We start from the raw sequence: 22036 nt of genomic DNA on the forward strand, positions 1-22036 counted from the left end.
AGGACAATATTTTTGCAGATACATTTACAAAGGTTTCCCTGCAAGTTGGAAAATTCCACAGTCACACCAAGATACACACTAAAGATTTTTACCCTACTACAATCTACATTTACTTTTACGAAGACTTATCCTCCAGCATTATTTTAATTGTGGGATAGAAAGTGGTGTTTTCCCAGCCAATCCTGGCTGCATCCCTAATTTGCATAAATATCAGGGCAGCACTGTGCGCACACCTGAGTACCCCGTGCTTGACCTGCGGAAAAACACAAATTAGACTCGCTGGACCGCATGTCATCGCAAGTAAAGATGTAGTCGGCTGTGTGTGTGACGTTGGCAATTGGAGACCGCCTCGCCGCTCTCGATCAGCCCACCCCCATAGGGCCCCCGATGTTAATTTTACTTAATCACCTGTGATTTGTTGATTTTATTCTATCGTTACGTAAATATTACTCTGCTGCCAGGTTGGCACTGTAAATCAGAATCTGTTCTCAATTGCCTTACGTCGAAAAATGGGCTTTCACTTGTATAGCACATTTCTTCTCCCTTCAAGGAAATCAAAGCACTTTAACACTAGCTCCTCAATCACCTGCTGATGACCAGGAGCAACTAGGGGTTCAATAACTTGCTCAAAGATGCTTGGACGTTGTCACAGGAGCTCATGATCGAATCCATAACCTTCGGGTTGGGAGATGACCACTTTCACGAGCAGAGCCATGCCACCCTCACCCAAAAAATAAATAAACCCCACCCTTAACTCCACCAACCATCACCAGCGTCCCTTTGAGAAAGTGTGTACTTCCTACTATTGAAAATGAACATCCCTTTTATGACTTGGCATGCAGCGGCTTACCTGAGGGCATATACTCCCACCAGTGACCAGCACAAAGATCCACTACTTTGATCACTCGCAAGTAGAGGGTGACAGCTTCTCTGAGCTTTCTGGACAGACACTCCATACATATGATGTCCTTCATAGGAAGGTACCTAGAAAATATTGTATGTCTTTCAAATGTATGGCAATTTTCAATGATTTAACAAGATCAACAATGACTGGCAAGGGTTTCATTCACAAACACTGCATATCAAATAACCAAACCTGAACTCTGACCATTAACTCATTCTATACCAATGACATATTTATATGTAATTTCACAGTCCGGTAATGAATGAGTTAAGCAATCATGAATGATTTTCACTAAGTATAACATATGACATTTCAAGCTTGTGCACATGCTTTGGCTAAATCTAACAAAGGAGCATCTTGATTTTTCAAAGCGCACTGTCAACAAAAAAATTAAGTGAAAATGTATGTACTCTTCCATCTTATGACCTAACCTACAGGTTATAATCCATCAGTCAGGAATATATTCAATATTCGACACAATAACGGTTATGTGTTGTCACTGAAAAGGAAGCCTACCTGAATATATGACAGAGAACTTCATGGGACAGTTCATTGATGTAGTCTTTGGGCTCATTGGGCGTCAGAGGCACTTCCCATCCACAGCTGGCCCCTAAAGGTTGAAGTTTAGAGGCCTTCCTCCTTGGACCCATTGCTTCAATGTTACTGGTAAATCTCAAAGGCATTTAATTTCCTCCCTTCCACAGCCTGAAGATTATTTCTCAGGCAGCACTCCAAGTTCTAACTAGCAAATTACAGAAGAATAAAAAGTTCATAGGTAAAGGTGACAGACACAGAGACAAAAGTATACTTATTTTTCACTTTTAAATAATAAACCATTTCAGAAAGTGATAACAGGATTGGACCAGTCACCTTCATGTAATTATGCTGATGGAAGTTAAAAATGCAAAAGAGAGATTGACAGCACCGTTTCTATCAGTCTAATGGCCTACGGTCGTCATACAGTTTACATTGTTTCAGTTGGCATAAGGATTAACATGGATGCCTTTACAATCAAATTGGCAACATGCTCTTTGCAAAGGCCCTTTCAACAAATAAATATTTATTGTAGTGAGCCTTCATGAGAATTAAAAGCAGAAAAGGATCCTCTAAAACATACACAGTACATTGACAAATCACACAAGATTTCCCTCTGAGGTACGTTTTTTTTTTCTTTTTTTTTGTGGTCATATTTCAACTAGTAATCTGTAACTATTTTATTTTGTTTTATCTGCTGAGTACATTTAGTGTGAATAGAGTTATTTGGGCCTCAAGTTCGACAGTCTATCTGCCGTTTTGTTTTTCCCCCTCTTTCGCTATCAATAATCCAATGTTTCTTTAATGGTTATGATGATAAAAAAAACAAATGCCAAATCAATATTTAGTTACCTCGAAAATAGCACCGAGTTGAAGATTCTCCAACTGTTTTCGTTTCAACAGTACATTTGATTCTGCCAATTCTTCCGTCTTTACGTTATCCACACATTATGTTAGGGTGTATCTCAAGGTATTAAGGGCTTAGGTGGCTTTATTAAGTTCAAATATCATCAAGTCACAGCAACCACAATTTTAATTTGGAAGTGGTCTAGGTTTCTTGTACGTTGCTACATTGTTGTATCTGTTGTACCGTAATAAACACTCGTCGCCCGAGATTGAATATGTCAAGTGTGCCCTTTCTCAAATCGACATCAAACATGCCACAAGACCATGTCTGCGAGTACATGTAAACAAAAGACAGCAGCGCCAGGGCAGAGAGCATCAACAAATTAAGCAAAGTCACTTGACGGGGGGTTTGGGGCCGTTTCGCCAAAGTTGAAGGAAGGATGAAACCGATGGTGGGAAATCCGCGACCAAACGTAAACACATGTTCAGCATAGCTGAGGTGTGCCTCAAAAACCTAAGTCTTGATGTAATCGCTAGATGAACAGAGGACAGTATACCATAGGAACACAGCATATAAAGGTCGATTCATACCCCGAGGAACAAAAGTAAACGGAGAATGTTGCTACTTTCAGCAACTGTCAGGGTAATTCATGTTATCGATAAAAACCAACCTGGGTCTTTGTCAAAGCTAGCTACGAGTTAGCATACCCACAGCTAAAATTGTACACAGTCAGAACCTGAGTTCAACGGTGTCATGTTGGCATTATTTTTACGACATACCGATTTTATTGCTATCCATCCCACGATTATATTGCTGTTTCGTCATCGCGTGAGCATATGAGAGATGCTCGTACGTATCACCAGCCGAATGCGAGCACAACTTAACTTCCCATGCGACTGTGTGGACGGTTGTCATTTCCTGGATCTGGATCACTTGGGACCCATCACGCCCCGCCCCTTCGTACGTACGTATGCTAAATATGTGCAATAATACATAAATAAAACAAACAACATTGCTTCAAAAGATACAACTCATTCAAAACATAATCAACATGGAATCCACACGTCTTACGGCAAGTTCTTTAATGTTTTAATTAACTATCACTTGTTATTGACGTGTGTTTGAAAATGCAAATCTATGCGATCGTCAGTCGCAGTAACTCAAACTAATTATATCTTACTCTTTATGTATTTTTTTTATTTTTGTTCATACGACACTTCTGGGTCATGAGAGTCACTCCCCACTCACTAGGTGTCACTGTGGCGGAAAACAAGAACGCTGAAAGTGAGAGAAAGGTCCAGCTGCAGCTGGAGAGTTCCTAAAAATAAATAAATAAATAAAATAAATGCAAAAAGCTGGGCGTTCCTGTCAGTGTTTTGTCGACCAATCGCAAATAATTTCGCAAGGCATATTGGGTAAATATGTTTTTCCTCCCTTGGCGACTTTACCCGGATTTAAAGTAGACGAGATTATGTCAGCAATTATGCTATTTTTTCATTCCGACATGATTGACTGTATTGTCATTTATACCTCCGACAAAGGCGAAACATAATAATGATCGATCCGTGTGCATTTTTTATTGTGATCAGACCTTTGCCAAAACACAAGTGCATGCACGTGCTAACGAGAATAGTCCCTGCAACAGGTGCACAGGTGGGGACAGCCGAATTCGCCCTCTGAAGCTGCGGTGGCTGGAAAGCCCGGAGAAGTGGGACGATAGGGTCAAAGCCGCTTCAGTGAAGGAGCGAGCCGGCAAGCTACCGCTCGACTCCGATGGGACGCAAGCTTTTGCCTGATGGACGCCTATTTTGCTGACATGTTTTTGGTGGGTAGGGTGGGGTGTGGGAACGGACTGACAGACTTCTGACGGACTGACCTACTGACGATTACAATTTGGTTCGGCTTGAAAAATAATTCAAAATCTAAATTCATCCTCCGCCTTCCTGGTCAATACGTCGCCCGATCCACAATGCCAAACAATTACAGAGTTTTGGGTGTTGTAAAATGTATATAAAATGTCAATGACTAAAAACTGCAAAACGGCTACTTGAGAGCACTCAAGTATTCTTTTCTAAAGCACAGTGTGACTCCCTAACTCGCCATCTAACTTTAAGATCACTATAAACGCCGACAACACTTGCAAAGAGGGGCAAGGTTCGATATGTTATAATGGCGTCATCCGCACAAACCCAGTCTTCTTTTGTGTTAGCAGTCAATGATACGTTGAATGAACCAATGAAATCCTCTACACAAACCGAGGCCTCATTTGTCATCGATCACGTGATTTTTTTGGGACCCGACACACTCCCAATCCGGGCTTCATTTGGCACGCCCACTTTAGCTTTTTTTTCCCATCACTAGTTCACACGCGAAACCAGTAGACCACTTCCTGAATCAGTCACATGGCACGGTGCTTCGGAAAGATTCTAACGTCATCGATTAGATCATCAAACCACGCTCCGAACCACACTCCACCTGGATGTTTGCTGATTACTTGGCACACACGCCGAAGCCTCGATACAGACCCTAACATCTCTACCTATTAGAGTTTGCGATAGACCCGAGACAGGGATGGAGGTTTACCTTCCGCCTAGACAATGATCCTAAACACAAACCAGAATCTACAATGGGATGGTTAAAAACTAAACATATCCAGGTGTTAGAATTGCCAAGTCAAAGTCCAGACCTGAATCCAATTGAGAATCTGTGGAAAGATCTAAAAACTGCTATTCACAAATGGTCTGCATCTCATCTACGTGAGCTGGTGCCGATTTGCAATGAAGAATGGGCAAACATTTCAGCCTTTAGATGTGCAAAACCGATAGAGACATACCCCAAACAACTTGCAGCTGTAATCACAGCAAAAGGTGGTTCTACAAAGTATGAACTCAGGGGGGCCAAACATTTTTGCATGGTCCATTTTCAGTTTTTTATTTTTATTTAAAAAAATATTTTTAAAAAAGTTGAAAATATCGTATGAATTACGTTCTACTTCACGATTGTGTCCCACTTGGTGTTATTCATAAAATTTAAAAAATATTTTTTTTTTTATCTTTGTTTGGAGCCTCAAATGTGGCAAAAGTCAAAAAGTTCAAGGCGGACGAATACTTGTGCAACCCACCCACTGTAAATAAAGCCACCTTGCCTTGGCGTAGTTCCAGTGAAAAGAACTCTGAATGCTTTGGCATTCCTAGATATTTTGGACAATTCCATGCTTCCAACTTTGTGGAAACAGTTTGGCGCTGGCCCCTTCTTCTCCGATCATGACTGCGCATTAATGCACAAAGCAAGGTGCATAAAGACATGGATGACAGAGTGTGGATGAACTTCACTTGCACAGTCCTGAATTCAACCCAACAAAACACCTTTGGGATGAATGAATGCTCATTTGAGCTCACTCTCTTCAACAGGGGTGGGCAATTCCGGCCCTCGAGGGCCGGTATCCTGCCTGTTTTCCATCTCTCCCTGCTGGAACACACCCGATTCATATGATTATATTATCAGAAAGGTCTGCAAAAGCTGGATAACGACTTGATCATTTGAATCAGGTGGGTTGCACCAAGGTGACATGGAAAACATGCAAGATACCGGACCTCGAGGGCCGAAATTGCCCACACCTGCTATACAGTAACTGCTTAGCCACACTTCCACTATACAGCGGTAGTGTTGAGCTGCGTGCCTACGGCCAAGAGCTCAAGTCGTTGCCGCACTCAGTGTGCGTGTACGTGTGCGCACACGGCAAGAAAACCAGCATATCGAAGATGCTGTTACATTGTGCTGCATTCCGTTGCATACAACGCCATACAATTCTGTTCAGGAACTGGAAATAATCTTCCACGAGTAAAATGACATGTTTCTAATGTATTTTCAAATGTTATTAATTGGAAACAAAGGTTTTGGCGTTGACAAAAAGTAAATTTCATGAAAATCGGTTGTGAAATGAGCAAGTTACGTCTTAGTGTCAATGGCCATGCATTGTCTTGCATAGGAAAGTTGCCCCTGCCATCATGGCCCCCACAAAGGCACAGCGGTAAACGGACTGCTATAGCGTGCTGGCGTACGCGTTCATCTGTGCCTGTCAATACACATTAAACACCGTAGAAGAAGAGCAGACCAGAAGAAGAAGAACCAATAGAAAGTTGACAGGAGGCTGTTGGTTGCAGTGCAGCAGAATGTGTGGAAAACTTTTATTTTCGTTGATTATCCTTGTCGTATTCTACGATGACTTTATTGACGCACAAAAGAAAAAAGAGGTATTGTGGTTTATTTATTATCAGTGCGGAGTGGGAAATACTCATCCAGTATACGGGACGGTTTCATGTTAATTCTAACTTCTCTGACAATCCTCCTGCATTTAGCAGTTAGGCTAACACTCATCAGAGAGAAGCTAACGTGCGGATTATTTATGTTGACGCGTTGCTGTAACAAAGCATAACTAACCAAAGGAATTTATCATGTTTCCGACCTTTTGCTCATATACGAAACTGTCCTGCTCGTATATTTTAAATTGAATGTGCTCTACTGTTTGCTCTGGAATAATACAATACAATACAATACCATACAATTTTATTTACATGGCGCATTTCATAACAGCTAGAGCTGTAACAAAGCACTTTACAAATAATAAATAATAAACGATCAAAAGGCCATAATACACAAGTGTTAATCAATAAATTAAAATAAAACACTATATACAATTTACACCGGAAAAGAGGCGAAAATTTCAGGTCTGATCAAAAGCCAGAGAATAGAAATGTGTCTTCAACCGGGTTTTAAAAATGGACAGACAATGGGAGGTCATTCCAAAGGGAAGGACCAGCAGTCGAAAAGGCTCGATCCCCTCTGAGGTTCCGCTTGGTCCTCGGCACCTCGAGCAGCGCCTGCTCCGCAGACCTGCCAGTCAAGTGCTTACCGCTGTTTAGAATTGTTAAGCCGAATATCAGCATCTGTCTGTTTTGTGTAGACACTCCTTTCTGAGAAAGTGACCCAGATGATGGAGTGGACCTCCAAGCGCTCTGTCATTCGAATGAACGGCGATAAATTTCGCCGTTTTGTAAAGGCTCCTCCCAGAAACTACTCAGTTGTCATCATGTTTACAGCGTTGCAACCTCACAGGCAGTGCGGAGTCTGCAGGTATGAGCAGGCAACTTAAAGCCTACATTTTCTTTCCAATAATATGTTCTATGCGCACCCACACGTCTAAACACGACATTCTGATCAATATTGTGTTATTAGAATAAAAATTAAGCAGCAAAATCCACCCGTTTTTTTGCCATCTAAGGGGGCAGCCATTTTGCCACTTGCATTTGACAGAAAATGACATCATAGGGTCTAAGGGCTCAGTTAGTACCAAATCTGGTCGACCTTCGGTGGCCTGCGCACCTGCTGATTGCGTCATGCATTATCACATATTTCTGTATTTATTTGCTTTGTATGTTACCCCCTACCTCTTGTATTTATATATTCTGAGTTACAAAATACAAAAAATGAAAAAGTGCATTTCTGCTACATCAGCGAGACAGCTCCCATGTCACTTCCACTTATGCCCTGAGACACAGAACTTATAAACACAACAGCCTGGGTGTGACAAACAGAAGCAAATAATTATATTGCGGAAATATGTTATAAAATGTGATATCATCAACAGGTGCGCAGGCCACCAAAGGAACCCGATAAAATCTTGCAGCCGGATCACATCTTGTACCCACAATCACCGTGTTTAGGCTAGTCGGGCTACATACGTAGAACATGTGATTGTAAAGAACATTATTGACTTGACTTCCCCTTTAACATGCACCTCTTGTATATGTCATTGTTTAGGGCACCTATGAAGAACACAATTCCATATTAATCCATGTGAAACAGTGAACAGACACAAATTAGGAGAAGTGCTATAGAAGATGGGTGGAATTCAAATGTGTGTTGTCATTTCAGACAAGCAGATGAAGAATTTCAAGTGCTGGCTAACTCCTGGCGTTATTCCTCTGCCTTCACAAACAAGGTCTTCTTTGCATCTGTCGATTTTGATGAAGGATCGGATGTCTTTCAGATGGTGAGATGACAGTTTCATAACCTGTGAACTATGCTCCTTATCAGCCTTTACTCATGCTAGCTGTAACTACTGAGTAATTTGACTCTGTAGCTTTATGTATTTCCTGATTTACTTGAGTGAGTGTCAGCAAAACCTGGAGTCACCAATTGCTGCTTAACTTATTCACTGCCATTGAATTTACTTGTCCTCTCACTGTCCAGCCATTCAATCCCAGGAATTTATTTTGAATTTTTTCAAACGTTAGGGTAAAAGAGTGTCTCAAAATGTCTGTCAGTGAATGAGTAAAGTGTCTTCCTAGCGTACGAGTGCGATTCATTAAGTTAATCGAAATCAGTACTGCTATGAATGGTTGAAATGTGCTTTGAGTATCTAGAAATTAGTGGCCATTGTAGATTTGTTTATCAGATAAGATCAATTTCAGTGGGGCCTTTCTTTTACAATAAGTTTGTGTTTTTTGTTGCAGCTTAATATGAACTCTGCGCCAACATTTATCAATTTCCCTGCGAAAGGGAAGCCCCGTAAGTCTGATAATTATGAGCTCCAGGTCAAAGGGTTTGCAGCTGAGCAGCTGGCGAGATGGGTGGCAGACCGGACTAATGTGCAGGTATGTGTAATTGAAACTAATAGGCTTAATTTTTATTCATGTTAACTATATAAATGTATTGACCACAAGGAAAAAAAAAATAAGCGGACATAATACATGAAATTCAATATTGAATTATTCAACATTTTAGCTGTGAACCTTCACTGATGGCGTTGTGAAGGGAAACTCAAATACGCATCTTAAAGGGCCACAAAGATGTATTTTTATTTTTTTTAATGAGCCAAAAATCCATTTATTGAGGGCAGTCAGGCCACATACTATAATAGTGGAAACAAAATGCCTCTCATTGTAAACAGCAAAAATACAAACAAAAATAAGATGTCATGCCCATTTGATATGCTAAACAAATTCCCTTTTGGACTCATTGTAATTCATCAGAAACATCATCAGATGTGCATTATCAATGGTGTCAATGGACCATCCACAGCTTTGGGAACCCACTACATTTTTTAAAATTGCATCATGCAGCTGCCTTAACCCATTAAGGACGGGAGCGCATGACCGCGTTTCTACTACTAAAGCGGTAGCGCTGTTGCGTGTTTCTCCCTTAAAAGCCAGAGAGCATATACGTCATTTTCTTTTTTTTAACCCAATTCTCGGTCTCTTATCCAATTGAATGCTTCAGAATATACGTGTGACGGTGTCGTGAGTTGTCGGAGGATATCCAGAATTTTTTTGAGGTGTAATGGCAGCACAGTCGATTGCGGGAGCTCAGCTACAAGGCACGGCAGTGATATAGATCACACGCTCGCGAACTTTAAAGCCGTGAAACCATCCAAATGTGATGTATGGTTAAAATATATGTTTGTAGACAATGACAATTTCAACGTCTTTGTAAGAGAATACAGCATGGTAATTGCCACTCTATTTCTTTTTTTTAAATTAAAAATAGTGCTTCACTTACATCTTCAATTGAAACAGTAAAGATGAATAAACTCTTGCCTGTGTGAAAGCCACATGTCTAATCTCCAATTATTTTGGAATTATGTTTCTATCTGCTACAGGGGATGAGATATTAATTATTTTGTAGGTATGTCAGGTTTTCAAGGGTGACTCCAAAGACGACCGAAGGCTTTAGAGAGATGTCTCACGAGGGGCTTCAGGCTTTAATGGGTTAACAGATCAACAGCCAGTACTTCATTGCTTCAAATTGCTGTGGAGCCTGAGAGTTTTTTTTTGTTAATTGTAATTTAATGAAATGACTGCTGGGATAGACTCCAGTACTCCCATGACCCTCGTGAGGGAGGATAAGCGGTTCGGAAAGTGGATAGATGGATGGATTTAATTTACCTCTTTTTGTTTGCCTTCAAACATTGTGTCCAGCACTTCGATCATGCATTTTATTTCTGCTTCTGAGAATGCCTTCTTGTCCTTACCCCAAATACACACCACTTTAGCTGAGCACTCTGTTGGTTTTTGTGTCCTGGAATCATGCTTGCAACTTGATATGATGATTTCAGTGCATTACTTGTTGTTGCGACTGAATTTTGAAAAAAAATGTCATTTCAAAATGAATTTGCTTCATCTCATAATGCTCTTTTGCTGGTCGGAGAGAGATTGCATGTACGTTTTCCGGTTCATTCTTCTTACAATTGCCGATTTTAACTGTCCACTATTCTTTTAGCATTGAAATTGGAATGCGCCATTTTTGCCTAATTCACGCATAGGCAAATTTGTTGCTACCATTCTGTTCATAGCGCATGGGCCGCGGGGTAAATTTAGCATCACTTTTTCAGCTCTATGGCCACCATGTGGGGAGGGTTGAAAATTTGATAAAAGGGGGCCCCAAGAAACTTAACTCAAGAACATATTTTTTTCAGTCGCAAATGTTGCACATTAGTGAGTACAGCTCTGCTAAAGTATCAGTTGACACAAATGTGTATGATCTTATTTCAAAATACTGAGACCATTAATTGTAACAGAAACTGTGATATTTTAGTTGAGTTATTCGTGTCTTCATTGGAAATGCTTGTACTCTCCCTGCACTGCTAGAATCTGACTTTTCTGACATGCGATTGAATTCTGGGGGCTCCTTGGGTAAACGTCTTATTAAGTTATATAGAATTCTCTCAATGGAGTAGTTGGAGATATTAGCGACTTTTTGTGTTTTCGAATTTTCAGTAACACGAGAGTGTAACCAAAAACAAGAAAATCGTCTGACCAAGGACAGTAGCATGCCTGAAATGATCTGAATTTTTTAGGTATGCAAATTTTCATCAGATCAGATCAGGTGATCCCCTGTTTTTTTACTTAACACGTGCCACTATAAACTATCGAACATTTCAATCAATCAATCACATTTTATTTATATAGCACTTTTCATACATAAAAATGCAACTCAAAGTGCTTTAAAACATTCAAAGCAAAACATAGAATTATCTTCAATCAAAAGAAAAGATAAATTATTTAAAAGTTGTTGAAAGCCAAACTAAAAAGGTGTGTCTTGAGCTTCCTCTTAAAAATATCAACAGTCTCTGCAGACCTGACATCCTCTGGCAGGCTATTCCAAAGGTGAGGACCAAAATGGCTGAATGCAGCCTCGCCATGCATTTTGGTCCTCACCCTTGGAATAAATAAAAGGCCGGCGCCAGAGGACCTCAGGATCCGCGAGGGCTGGTATGATAAAAGCAAATCAGATAAATAAGATGGCCCAAGACCATTAACACATTTATAAACTAATAAAAGTACTTTAAAATCGATCCTGAAACACACAGGGAGCCAATGCAGCAATTTCAAAACTGGCGTAATGTGCTCCCGCCCTCTGGTTCTCGTCAGCACCCGAGCGGCTGAATTCTGCAGTAGTTGCAGTGGTGAAATGCTCTTTTTCGGGAGGCCAGAGAGCAGGGCATTACAGTAATCTAAACGACAGGAAATAAAGGCATGCATCAGCACTTCCGTGTTAGCCTGAGAGAGAAACGGGCGGACTCTGGCGATATTCTTAAGGTGATAAAAACCAATCTTGGTTACATTTTTAATATGAGGAATAAAACTGAGCTCAGAGTCAAAAATGACGCCAAGGTTCTTCACACAGTGTGAGGGATTAAAAATGTGTAGTTTTGGTAAAAGCTTCTCTCTCTGACCTTCGGGACCGATAACTAAAACCTCAGTCTTGTCCTCATTGAGCTGTAGGAAATTATCTGCCATCCATGACTTGATATCTAAAATGCAATTTAAAAGGGTATCAATGGGTCCTGTGTCATCAGGAGACACGGCAATATACAGCTGCGTGTCATCAGCATAGCTGTGAAAGCTGATGCCGTGTCCCCTGATGACATCCCCGAGGGGAAGCATATAAAGATTAAAAAGTAAGGGGCCTAAAATCGAACCTTGAGGAACCCCACATTTAATTTCATGAGTTTTAGAGGAACAAGTATCCATACTTACAAAGAAATATCGGTCTGTGAGATAGGAATAAAACCAGTCAAAAACAGTACCAGAGATGCCCACTAGATTTTTAAGTCTATTTAATAAAATTTGGTGATTTATTTGTCTTTACCATGATCAGCTTTATTAATCACATCCTCTTGTGTGTAATCAGTATGGATTCAAACAGTAATTATAATAGTGTTGTCACAACATGATATAAAGTTAAATTGTATAGCTTTTGCCATCCATCTGTCTTGGTCTTGAAGCGGAAGTCAACCCAAACATTTTTTTTTCAAGAATATGTTCCCAGCAGGCCCACTAGATGCAACACGGCATTCTGATTAATTTTGCGTTTGTGGAATACAAGTTGAGCGGCAAAATGCACTTGTTTTTAGCCATCTCTGGGGGCGGCCATTTTGTCTTCTGTCGACTGAAAATGACATCACAACTGCTCACAACGACCAATCAAGGCTCAGATTCAGAAAACAGGTCATCCGTGATTGGTCGTTGTGAGCAGCCGTGTTTCATCTAGTGGGCCTGCTGGGAACATATTTTGGACAAAATTATGTTTGGGTTGACTCCTGCTTTAAGTCGCAAGTCATCTTGCAACAAGATAATGACCCAAAACATGCAGCTAAAAACACCCAAGAATGGATAAGGGCAAAACATTGGAGTTATTCTATACGCTGAGATGTCAGTGGAAATTAAAAATTGGATTTGCAGCAGTGAACTCAGTGACTCAGTAACAGGCTCGATGTGTATCGTTGGTATTGAGACATGTTGCAGTTTACACGTGCTGCTGCGGCAATCAAACATAAACGATGTGTGAACGGTTCTTGTGTCTCCTTATGTGCCCTGTGATTGACTGGCAACCCGCCTAGCGTGTAGGCTGCCTTTTGCCAGAGGTCAACTGAGATGGGCTCCACCGTGCCGTGACTCTGAACAGAAAAAATGTTAGAGAAAACGGATGGCTTGACAGGCCTTTACATGGTTTCCATTAAGAAAATTGTCATACTTTTATACTTTATTATTATTGTTTTCTTTTTATTTGGGCTTTTGTTTCAATGTTGAATGTTTGTTTTTAGATTCGAGTCATTCGTCCTCCAAACTATGCCGGGCCTCTCCTTCTTGGTTTTCTCCTTGCTGTTATTGGTGGACTGGCGTATTTACGAAGGAACAATTTGGAGTTTCTCTTTAACAACAATGTTTGGGCCTTCTCTGCACTGGTAACTATGAATGGAACTCACTCGGGCACAGACTTTTGCCAACGTCAACCTTTACTACTTCATACTGTAGATGTGTTACACATTTTGGGATATTTTGGTAGTAATCTGCTGATTCCTGTTAACACTAAAAAAAAACATTTATTATTTCAGTGCTTTGTCCTGATCATGACCTCTGGCCAGATGTGGAACCACATCAGAGGACCCCCATATGCTCACAAGAACCCCAACACTGGCCAAATTGTGAGAGGACTACAAATAGCCTCGGAGTAATAATCATTTGTAAGCTTAACCAATTCCGTATCAAATAATGTTGTTTTTTTCCCCAGAGTTACATCCACGGCAGCAGTCAGGCCCAGTTTGTGGCTGAGACGCATATCGTCCTACTCTTCAGTATCCTTCAGCTGTGTGCATTCTCTGTTGTGATCCTCTAGTAAGATTAAGACAGGGTTTGACGTCGGACATGGGCAGCCTGTGCAGCCTGTAGACCACATCTGGCCATAACAGTCTTAAAGTGGAGGTCAACCCTCCAAAATTCTTTGCAATAATATGTTCTATGCGCCTCTACTAGTATAAACATGACCTTCTGATTAATATTGTGTTTGTGGAATATGGAGTAAGCAGCAAATTCCAACCCTATTTTAGCCGTCTCGGGGCGGCCATTTTGTTAATTCTGTCGGCTGAAAATAACTTCACAGTTGCTCAGGGCTCAGATAACAACCATTCACGGCTCACAAGTTGTCTGAATCTAAGCCATGATTGGTTGTTATCTGAGCCCTGAGCAACTGTGATGTCATTTACAGTTGACAGAAGCAACAAAATGGCCGCCCCGTAAGATGGATAAAATCAGGTAAATTTGACTGCTTAACTAATCAGAATGCCATGTTTCGACTACTGGACCTGCATGGAACATATTCTTGTAAGGGATATTTTGGGGTTGACTCCCTCTCTAATGAAGTCAAAATAAAACAGAAGCTATGCAGTGCTTTTATTATGAGGTGCATGTGTGCGGGCGGTACCAGTGAGCAAGAACAACAACTTCTCTTAAGTGATGTCAACTTTGTGACTATTTAGCGACTTTTCTGAGCCCTCTAGTGACTTTTTTTTTTTTTTTTTTTTTTAAATACTGTTAAATGCCAGAAGTGGTCCTCATGTTGGCAATATTCATAAACAGTAGAGGGAAGAGAGCCCGTGGGATTTATTACTAAGGAATGGCGGATATGAGTTAGTGATTGGTGCTCTTAATGTCAGCAAACTCCAACCAATATAGAAAAATAGATGCATGCATGCTCTGGAAATATTTTTGCGAATGTTGGTTAAAAAGTGATATTAATGTAATTTTAGTGATTACTGGTACTTAAAATTGTTCACTATTTTTATTTCCTAAATATCTCAACATACAGAATACATTAAGGTACAAAAGTGTCATCTTATTAAAACAAAACAATGCCGTTTAAAGCATTACCTAAACACTTGACTTAATATGTGTGACACAATTGAGGTATTCATGTTGGCGTGGCCCTTCAACAACCATTCCAGTTTCTCACAGGGCTACTTGGGAAGTTAATTGCCCACCCATATATTAGAGTGACTAAACCTTGACCTCAATCCTCTGTCAGATGCTGCAGTTACCATGGGAATAGTGCTGTTGTGTGAGGCAGCTACCGCTGATGTAGACATTGGAAAAAGGAAGAGTATGTACACATCTTCTTTTTGTTGACAGCAGCGGGTCGTCAACCCGCGGCTCTTTCGTTCTTATGATATGGCTGTGCGTGGCTTGGGAAAATAACACCTTCTTCAGAGACATTTGACAGCACTTGATGTGTCAGGAGGCAGCCAGCATGCGCAGCTGCCTGCTGACATGTCAAGTGCTGCCAGTGACACCAAAACTGCACAGTATCTGAAAAAAGTATTTTATTCATTTTTTTCAATTTTTTTATTTGCATGTGTTCGTTTGTTTAATTGTAGTTGTAAATTGTAAGATTATTGTGATCTCGAAATATTAAAACAAAATTATATATCGTCGCTGTTGGCCGAAAACCTCGGAAATCCAAATATGGTCAAATGCATTTTTTTCACAAATTGATTCTCGTCTGAAATTTTTATACAATTTAAAGCAGTGAAAATAGCAAATGCTGAAATAAAGCACAATTTTACGGCCGCTCTTGACGGCAACTTGTGTGTGTTGCGGAGATGCGTGCGACACAATGACTTGTCCTCCGTCTGTGGAACGTGGAAGCCGTGTTTTTACCAATTTACTGTCGAGTAGTGTTTTGTTAGACAATTAGACAATAATGAGTGAAAATAATAAGGATCGCTTTGGCTTGTTTTGGAACATGGATCGATGAGATGCTTCGTTGCAAAAAGATTCAATCGTGTCACGTGTCGTGAGGTAAATCAGTTTCATTTTATTATGCACTTTATACACGCGGTTAGCGACGAATAGGCTAACATCTTCATTTTAGTTGTCTAAAAGCGTGTGTGGCTCCCAGTGTTTTCTTTTCCGTGGAAACCGGTTGAAATGGCTCTTTGAGTGTTAAAGATTGCCGACTCCTGCTCAAGCCAGTTCAGTCTGACCTCAATTGAGTAAAAGCGTAGCAGTTCTCTCGAGGCTCTTTTCAGACAAAAGAGGTTGGGTGTGTCCCGATGTAGTTATTTAGAACAACCTAACAATTGCGGTTGGTTGCAATGATGAAGAACCTGTTGAACAGGAGCAGCAAGAAACCTTGAACAGAACCAGTGTGAGCCTTGAAATAAACCTCCCACACACTTGTAATGTATTTATTTAAAAGGGACAGTGCCTATTAATGAACATATAAATATGCCAGAATTAGCCAATGGCTACTTTCCATCTGCAGTCCCTGGCAGGTCAGAAGAAGTAAAAGTGCTTCAAATGGTGCAGTCTCTTATTTGAATTGGAATCTCATTCCAGACCATAGCACCTTTGACTGCTAAAACCTGATTAGTGAAAGTGGTTTGTCTTTGTCACCTCTAGTGAAGGCTCTGGTTATTTTCCCACTCATGCTGGATCTTAACATAATAAACTCACTCAAAGGTGGGGGAGCAAGTCCATGCAAAATCTTATATAAAGAGCAGGCTAGTTTAAACTTCTTCAAATGATCAAAAGTTAAAATATTGTATTTCTGGAGAATAGGGCAGTGATAGGTGGAAAAGGATTTCCTATCTTGAAGAGAGATTCTATTGGTTTTAGTGTACTTAAACTTGTTAATGACCAATTGGTGATACAATATTAAATGTTAGAAAAAAATCATACAATGAAGAAACACTTTAGCAACCCTGTCTTCAAAAACACTTTTTGAGAGCATGCTTTTTAAACATGTGTTCAGGCCACCCAAAATGTCTTCCAAATTGTACTTGCTTTTTTTTTTCTTTTCACTTTAAGGCTAGGCCCTAAGGCTAGGGTCACATCGCAGCTCTTAATTCTCAATTTGGATTTAAAAAAAAAAAATCTGATTTTTTGGTGTAAGCGTTTATATTACATTATAAATGAGACCTCGATCTTGTCTGCTGTATGAACACATGCGTCGCCAATAGAAGTGGGAATCTTTGGGCACTTCACACGATTCGATTACGATTACGATTCAGGGACTACGATTCAATTATAAAACGATTATTGAGGCATCTTTAATTTTGCTGTTTTGACTTGTTTTAACTTTTTCACAACACACATTTTTTTATCTCACTGAGTAAAGGTTCACTTGCATTTTTTAAAAGCATTCTTTGTAAGAAGAAACAAGAGATTAATTCATTTCCATTATATTTTATTAAACTGATGGAAATGCGTGTAAACTGGAAAGTTACAAAGTTTGTGCGATGCTATAATCAATAAATATTGACAAAATAAATTGCTATATCAAAATGAATAGCGTTTTGAAAAAAAAAAAAAAACTTCTGTTGAGGCTCTTAAGATTAGATAAATGAACACAAAAACTGCTAATTAGTTACAAATGTGCATGTACTTCAGTACCAGCAGCTCGAAAAAGTGCTTTGCTGATTTTAAATCTTTGTAAACATGAAATGGTTTCCCTGAGTTACAAATAAAATACCCCTTGTGTATCCGCAGCTCAGCAGTACATTCAATACTTAACCAAATAAAAAGGGTGTCCTGAGTTGCATAAATGTATAATTCTGTTTTCCTCTGTGCGTGTTTGCGTGGCGTATCCCAAAGTTTCCCGGAAATGACAATTGGCGCGCTTCTTAGTTCCGAATTATTTTGAACATTCTGTATTACTTTAATTAACATATTTAAATAATCGAAATATGGACCATAATAGTGAATCGATTCAGGCTCGTCCATATCTGAATAGTGATGCATCTAAAAATCGGAATTTTGCCCCACCTCTAGTCACCAATGTGACCCGCATGCAAGTAAATGTGGTCCAGCGTGTCGGGGCATTTGTACAGTGAAGCAATTAGATAGGAGGTATAAAAATAAATACAGTATTTGGGGAAAATCACGAGGCGGCGCTTTAATATATAATTTCATGGAGACATCTCTAACGATGACGCCACGTCATAGCCGTGTGTAAAAAATGAATCGATCTGAGCCGTGGCTGAATTACTACAATCGCCATAAATGACCACTTTGTGCTTCATGATTCAAGTGGAACTAAATAAAAGTAAGATCTAAAGTCAATAGTGTTACTCAAAACAACTTTGCAGATTCTATCCCCTGCTGCCAGCACTCTCCCTCTACCTGCGCAGAGCGCATTTTGGGCTCCGGATGATGTCAATGTCGTATATATGCGACCTGGCCGTTCAGACCGCCGTCGCATTGGAAAAGATCGGATACGTATCCGATCTAGGACCAAATATGAAAGCGACCCACGTCGGATTTGAAAAAATGGGAATTGAGCCGTTCAGACCTTTTTTCAGACAAAAAAAAAAATCAGATACAGGTCGCGTATGGGCAAAAAAAATCCGATCTGGGTTGCATTTGCCTGCGGTGTGAACCGAGCCATAGTTGCATGTCATCTCTTACTGCATAGCGATGCTCTCTCACACTCCAGTTTGTGTGCTCACTGCACAGCGCATCTGTAATCTCTCCATCCTCCCTTCTGCTTAGTGTGGACACGCAGACACTGCCACCCATCTTAAAAGGGGGGAGCCATGGGTGGACATGGGTGTCCCACCCAGATTGACGGACTGCCCACCCAGTGAGATTCATGAAAAAATATATACAAGTTATTATTAAATTATTTTTAAATTTACGTTTCTTTGTTTATTGAATATTAAGAATAGCATAATTGTGGTTGACTAAGGAAGATCCGAACTTCATATTATTCAGTTTGTCGTTTTATTTGAATATACGATGTGTCAGGACAGGAGGATTGTGCTCAGTAAGAGAAATATTCAGGCCCAACCTGATTTTTCCATGCCCACACATTAGCCACATTCTGGCTCCGCCACTGCATCTTAACCTGAAAAAAGACGAGTGGAAAAAAACCCACCAATTGTCTCCCAATCAGGAGCTGCAAAGAACACAAATGTAATTGTTTCATTCATTTGTGTTTGTGTGTCAGTTATGTGTGTTGTAGGTATTGCTCTGGTGGTGCTGTTCTTCAGTTGGCTGCTGTCTATTTTCAGAGCAAAGTATCACGGCTATCCATATAGGTAGGCATTTGTAATGAGAGTTAAAAAAAATATACGTTGTACTACACTGTATACTAAAAATCTCTTTGCTTCCTTATCAGCTTCCTGATGAGTTAGGACTGAACGACATCCTCTTCCTGACCTTAAGTAGCCAAAGTGCCTCCATTATACCTTTTATTTTCCATGGGAGAAATGTCACAGTGTTGTTAGTGTTACACCTTATTCCTCCTATGATCTGTTGAGCCAAAGATGTTTGTGTGTTCACTGTCCACGCACACATTTTCACACAGTGCTTTAAAAATACTTTGTTTTTGTCTGACTGAGATGATTATACCTTACAAGTGAGAAGGGAGCAGTCATCACACTTAATGATTTTAATGCCTCATTTTCCAACTTCTGTAAAATGTAGTAGGACAGTTTGATTTGAAAATTGAGTTTGTCGAGAAAACTGAGCAATTTTATATATGGAATCTAACTACAGTATAAAACGCATACTGTGGTGGTAACAGAAATAATTAGGTGAGGTTTACAAAACCTGTTTTTTTAATGCTTAATTGTTCACAATCACATTTGCTTCTCTGTTCAAAACATACATTAAGAGCTAATGATAATTATATAATATGAATTAAATAATTAAATGTGGATGCCAATGTGTGAATAGTTTTTTTTGAGTTTTTCTATTACTTTGTACTAAAATGTGCTATACTGTTGTTTTTTTTTTTTTTTTTTTAAATGCAGTGACAGAAAAAAATAGTTTTTTGGGGGGGGGGACATTTTTTCCCCATAGTTACACACAAAAACACATGGACAACATTTTTGTACCCTCCTGTAAATGAAAGACCCACACTAAAATAACTTCAACTTAAAAAATAATGCATTTTTAAAAATTACTGATTAACCAATGAAAGTCCGGCATTGTTTTATATTTGTTGTCCAACAGAATTATGTTGGTTAAAGAATTATCTTATTCAATTAATAGACATAGCCTGGACAAAAATAATGATATACTTTGCTTTTCAATCGCACAACTTTTTTCCAGACAGGATTCCAGACAAACAAATGATTCCTGCGAATCTCATGAGACTGGGAGAATGCCTCGACGGGTATTTTGGCCCACGAGTCATGAGCACAGTGCTCATGACTGCTTTACAACCAGAGGTCACACATCCTGACAGCTGAATTTTTCAACTGAATTTTGGGTCAGCCGTCAAAAATCATGACCGCTTGGAGGTTAATCACCCTTGAAACCGCGCCTTTGAGCTCCTTTAAAAGCCAGACTGATTAGGTACTGCTGCTGTCTTATGTGGCTGAGTGGGTTGTACCCCTGACTTTGGACATGGTGGTTTGGGGTTCAGTTCCTCTGCTGGAACAATGTCAAAAATGAAGCTTTTGACCCAATTTTGTAGCCACTGTTAAAAATGGGCACCGGAAGGACTCCCAGACTATGAGAAATAAGATTCTGGGGTCTGATGAGACCAAGATCGAACTTTTTGGTGTTAATTGTAAGCGGTATGTGTGGAGAAAACCAGGCACTGCTCATCACCTGCCCAATGCAATCCGGACAGTGAAACATGATGGCGGGAGCATCATGTTGTGGGGGTGATTTTCAGCTGCAGGGACAGGATGACTGGTTACAATTGAAGGAAAGATGAATGCGGCCAAGTAAAGAGATATCATGGAGGAAAACCTCTTCCAGAGTGCTCAGGACCTCAGATTGGGCCCAAAGTTTACCTTTCAACAGGACAATTATCCGAAGCACACAACTAAAGTAACAAAGGAGTTGCTCCAGAATAACTCTGTGACCGTTTTTGACTGGCCCGGCCAGAGCCCTGACCTAAACACGATTAAGCATCTTTGGAGTGACCTGAAAATGTCCACCAACGTTCACCATCCAACCTGACAGAACTGGAGAGGATCTGCAAGGAAGAATGGCACAGGATCCCCAAATCAGGTGTGAAAAACTTGCATCATTCCCAAGAAGACTCAAAAGGATGCTTCTACTCAATAACGTGTCAAGAGTGTGGATACTTATGATGTTTCAGTTTTTCCTTTTTAATAAATTTGCAAACATTTCTGAATTTCAGACTTCTTCTGTCAAGATGGGTGGCTGAGTTGACAATGAGAAATACAATGAACGTTTTTGATTTTGGCAAATGGCTGCAATGACACAAAGTGATTTCAAGGGGTCTGAATACTTTCCTTACCCACTGTGTGTGTGTGTGTGTGTGTGTATATATAATATATATATATATATATATATATATATATATATATGTGGGCCATTCTACTGAATTGGTTTGGAAAATGTGTGAAATTTGTATTTTATTTCAGAAAAACTTTTATTGTATTCATGTTGCACCATATTTAAGGGGCACAAATATAGTAAAAGTACAGCCAATTTTCAAATAGTATTTTCTAGCTTTTCCCAAATATCTTGCCTGTCCCTAAAATGCGTCACTACCGAAACACACAATTACAGAAGAATAGAAAATAATTCTACTAGCCGATTCATATTTTTTTCCATTCCCCCCTCGACAGAGTATTTGTATAAATTAATATACATGGTTTGACATCAAAATCAATGTAAATGAATTTTTAACAGAATTTGATAATAGTTTTTCCGAAATCAAAATTTATATGCTATTTTTCATTGTAAAATGGAGAAAGTTGATCATATTGACTTAAAAAGTCATCATTAATTAAAACAATTGTTGCTGCTGTTGCAGTAATACTTTGGGTGAGGGTAACATTGTAATCACTTAACTAGTTTTGCTATATTTTAACTTTTAACGTGTATCATAACTAATGAAACATTATTTTTTCCATTTTCTAGTGCTTTGTGCTGTGCTCATGGTCGCAGGGGGTTGGAGTTGATCGCAGCTGACTTAGGGCA

At 39.7% G+C, this 22036-nt stretch overlaps 2 protein-coding genes across 3 annotated transcripts in view; one reads left to right on the plus strand and one right to left on the minus strand.

Moving 5' to 3' along the window:
- The window catches only part of fbxo38 (F-box protein 38), a 28034-nt gene extending 24823 nt beyond the window's left edge, over positions 1 to 3211 (minus strand). The window contains exons 1-3 of one of the 2 annotated variants that reach the window (XM_086023962.1): positions 3065 to 3211; positions 1421 to 1646; positions 851 to 984 (exon numbers count right to left, since the gene is read on the minus strand). In XM_086023962.1, the coding sequence (XP_085880088.1) occupies positions 851 to 984; positions 1421 to 1587 (301 nt within the window). In that variant the 5' untranslated portion in view covers positions 1588 to 1646; positions 3065 to 3211. The remainder of the gene's footprint in view (positions 1 to 850; positions 985 to 1420; positions 1647 to 3064) is intronic. The other variant, XM_086023963.1, reaches the window with a different exon arrangement.
- Positions 3212 to 6369: 3158 nt separating this feature from the next.
- magt1 (magnesium transporter 1) lies at positions 6370 to 19785 on the plus strand. The gene is made up of 10 exons (XM_086023964.1): positions 6370 to 6538; positions 7249 to 7418; positions 8220 to 8337; positions 8801 to 8941; positions 13393 to 13533; positions 13684 to 13773; positions 13860 to 13923; positions 15150 to 15224; positions 19074 to 19164; positions 19245 to 19785. The coding sequence occupies exons 1-10, from the start codon at positions 6458 to 6460 to the stop codon at positions 19258 to 19260; spliced, it is 987 nt and encodes a 328-aa protein (XP_085880090.1). The 5' UTR covers positions 6370 to 6457; the 3' UTR covers positions 19261 to 19785.
- Positions 19786 to 22036: the final 2251 nt, after the last annotated feature.

Source organism: Filicampus tigris, chromosome 2 (genome assembly GCF_054856515.1).
Source record: "Filicampus tigris isolate MCC_2025a chromosome 2, RoL_Ftig_1.0, whole genome shotgun sequence".
In the NCBI taxonomy this organism is placed as follows: domain Eukaryota; kingdom Metazoa; phylum Chordata; class Actinopteri; order Syngnathiformes; family Syngnathidae; genus Filicampus; species Filicampus tigris.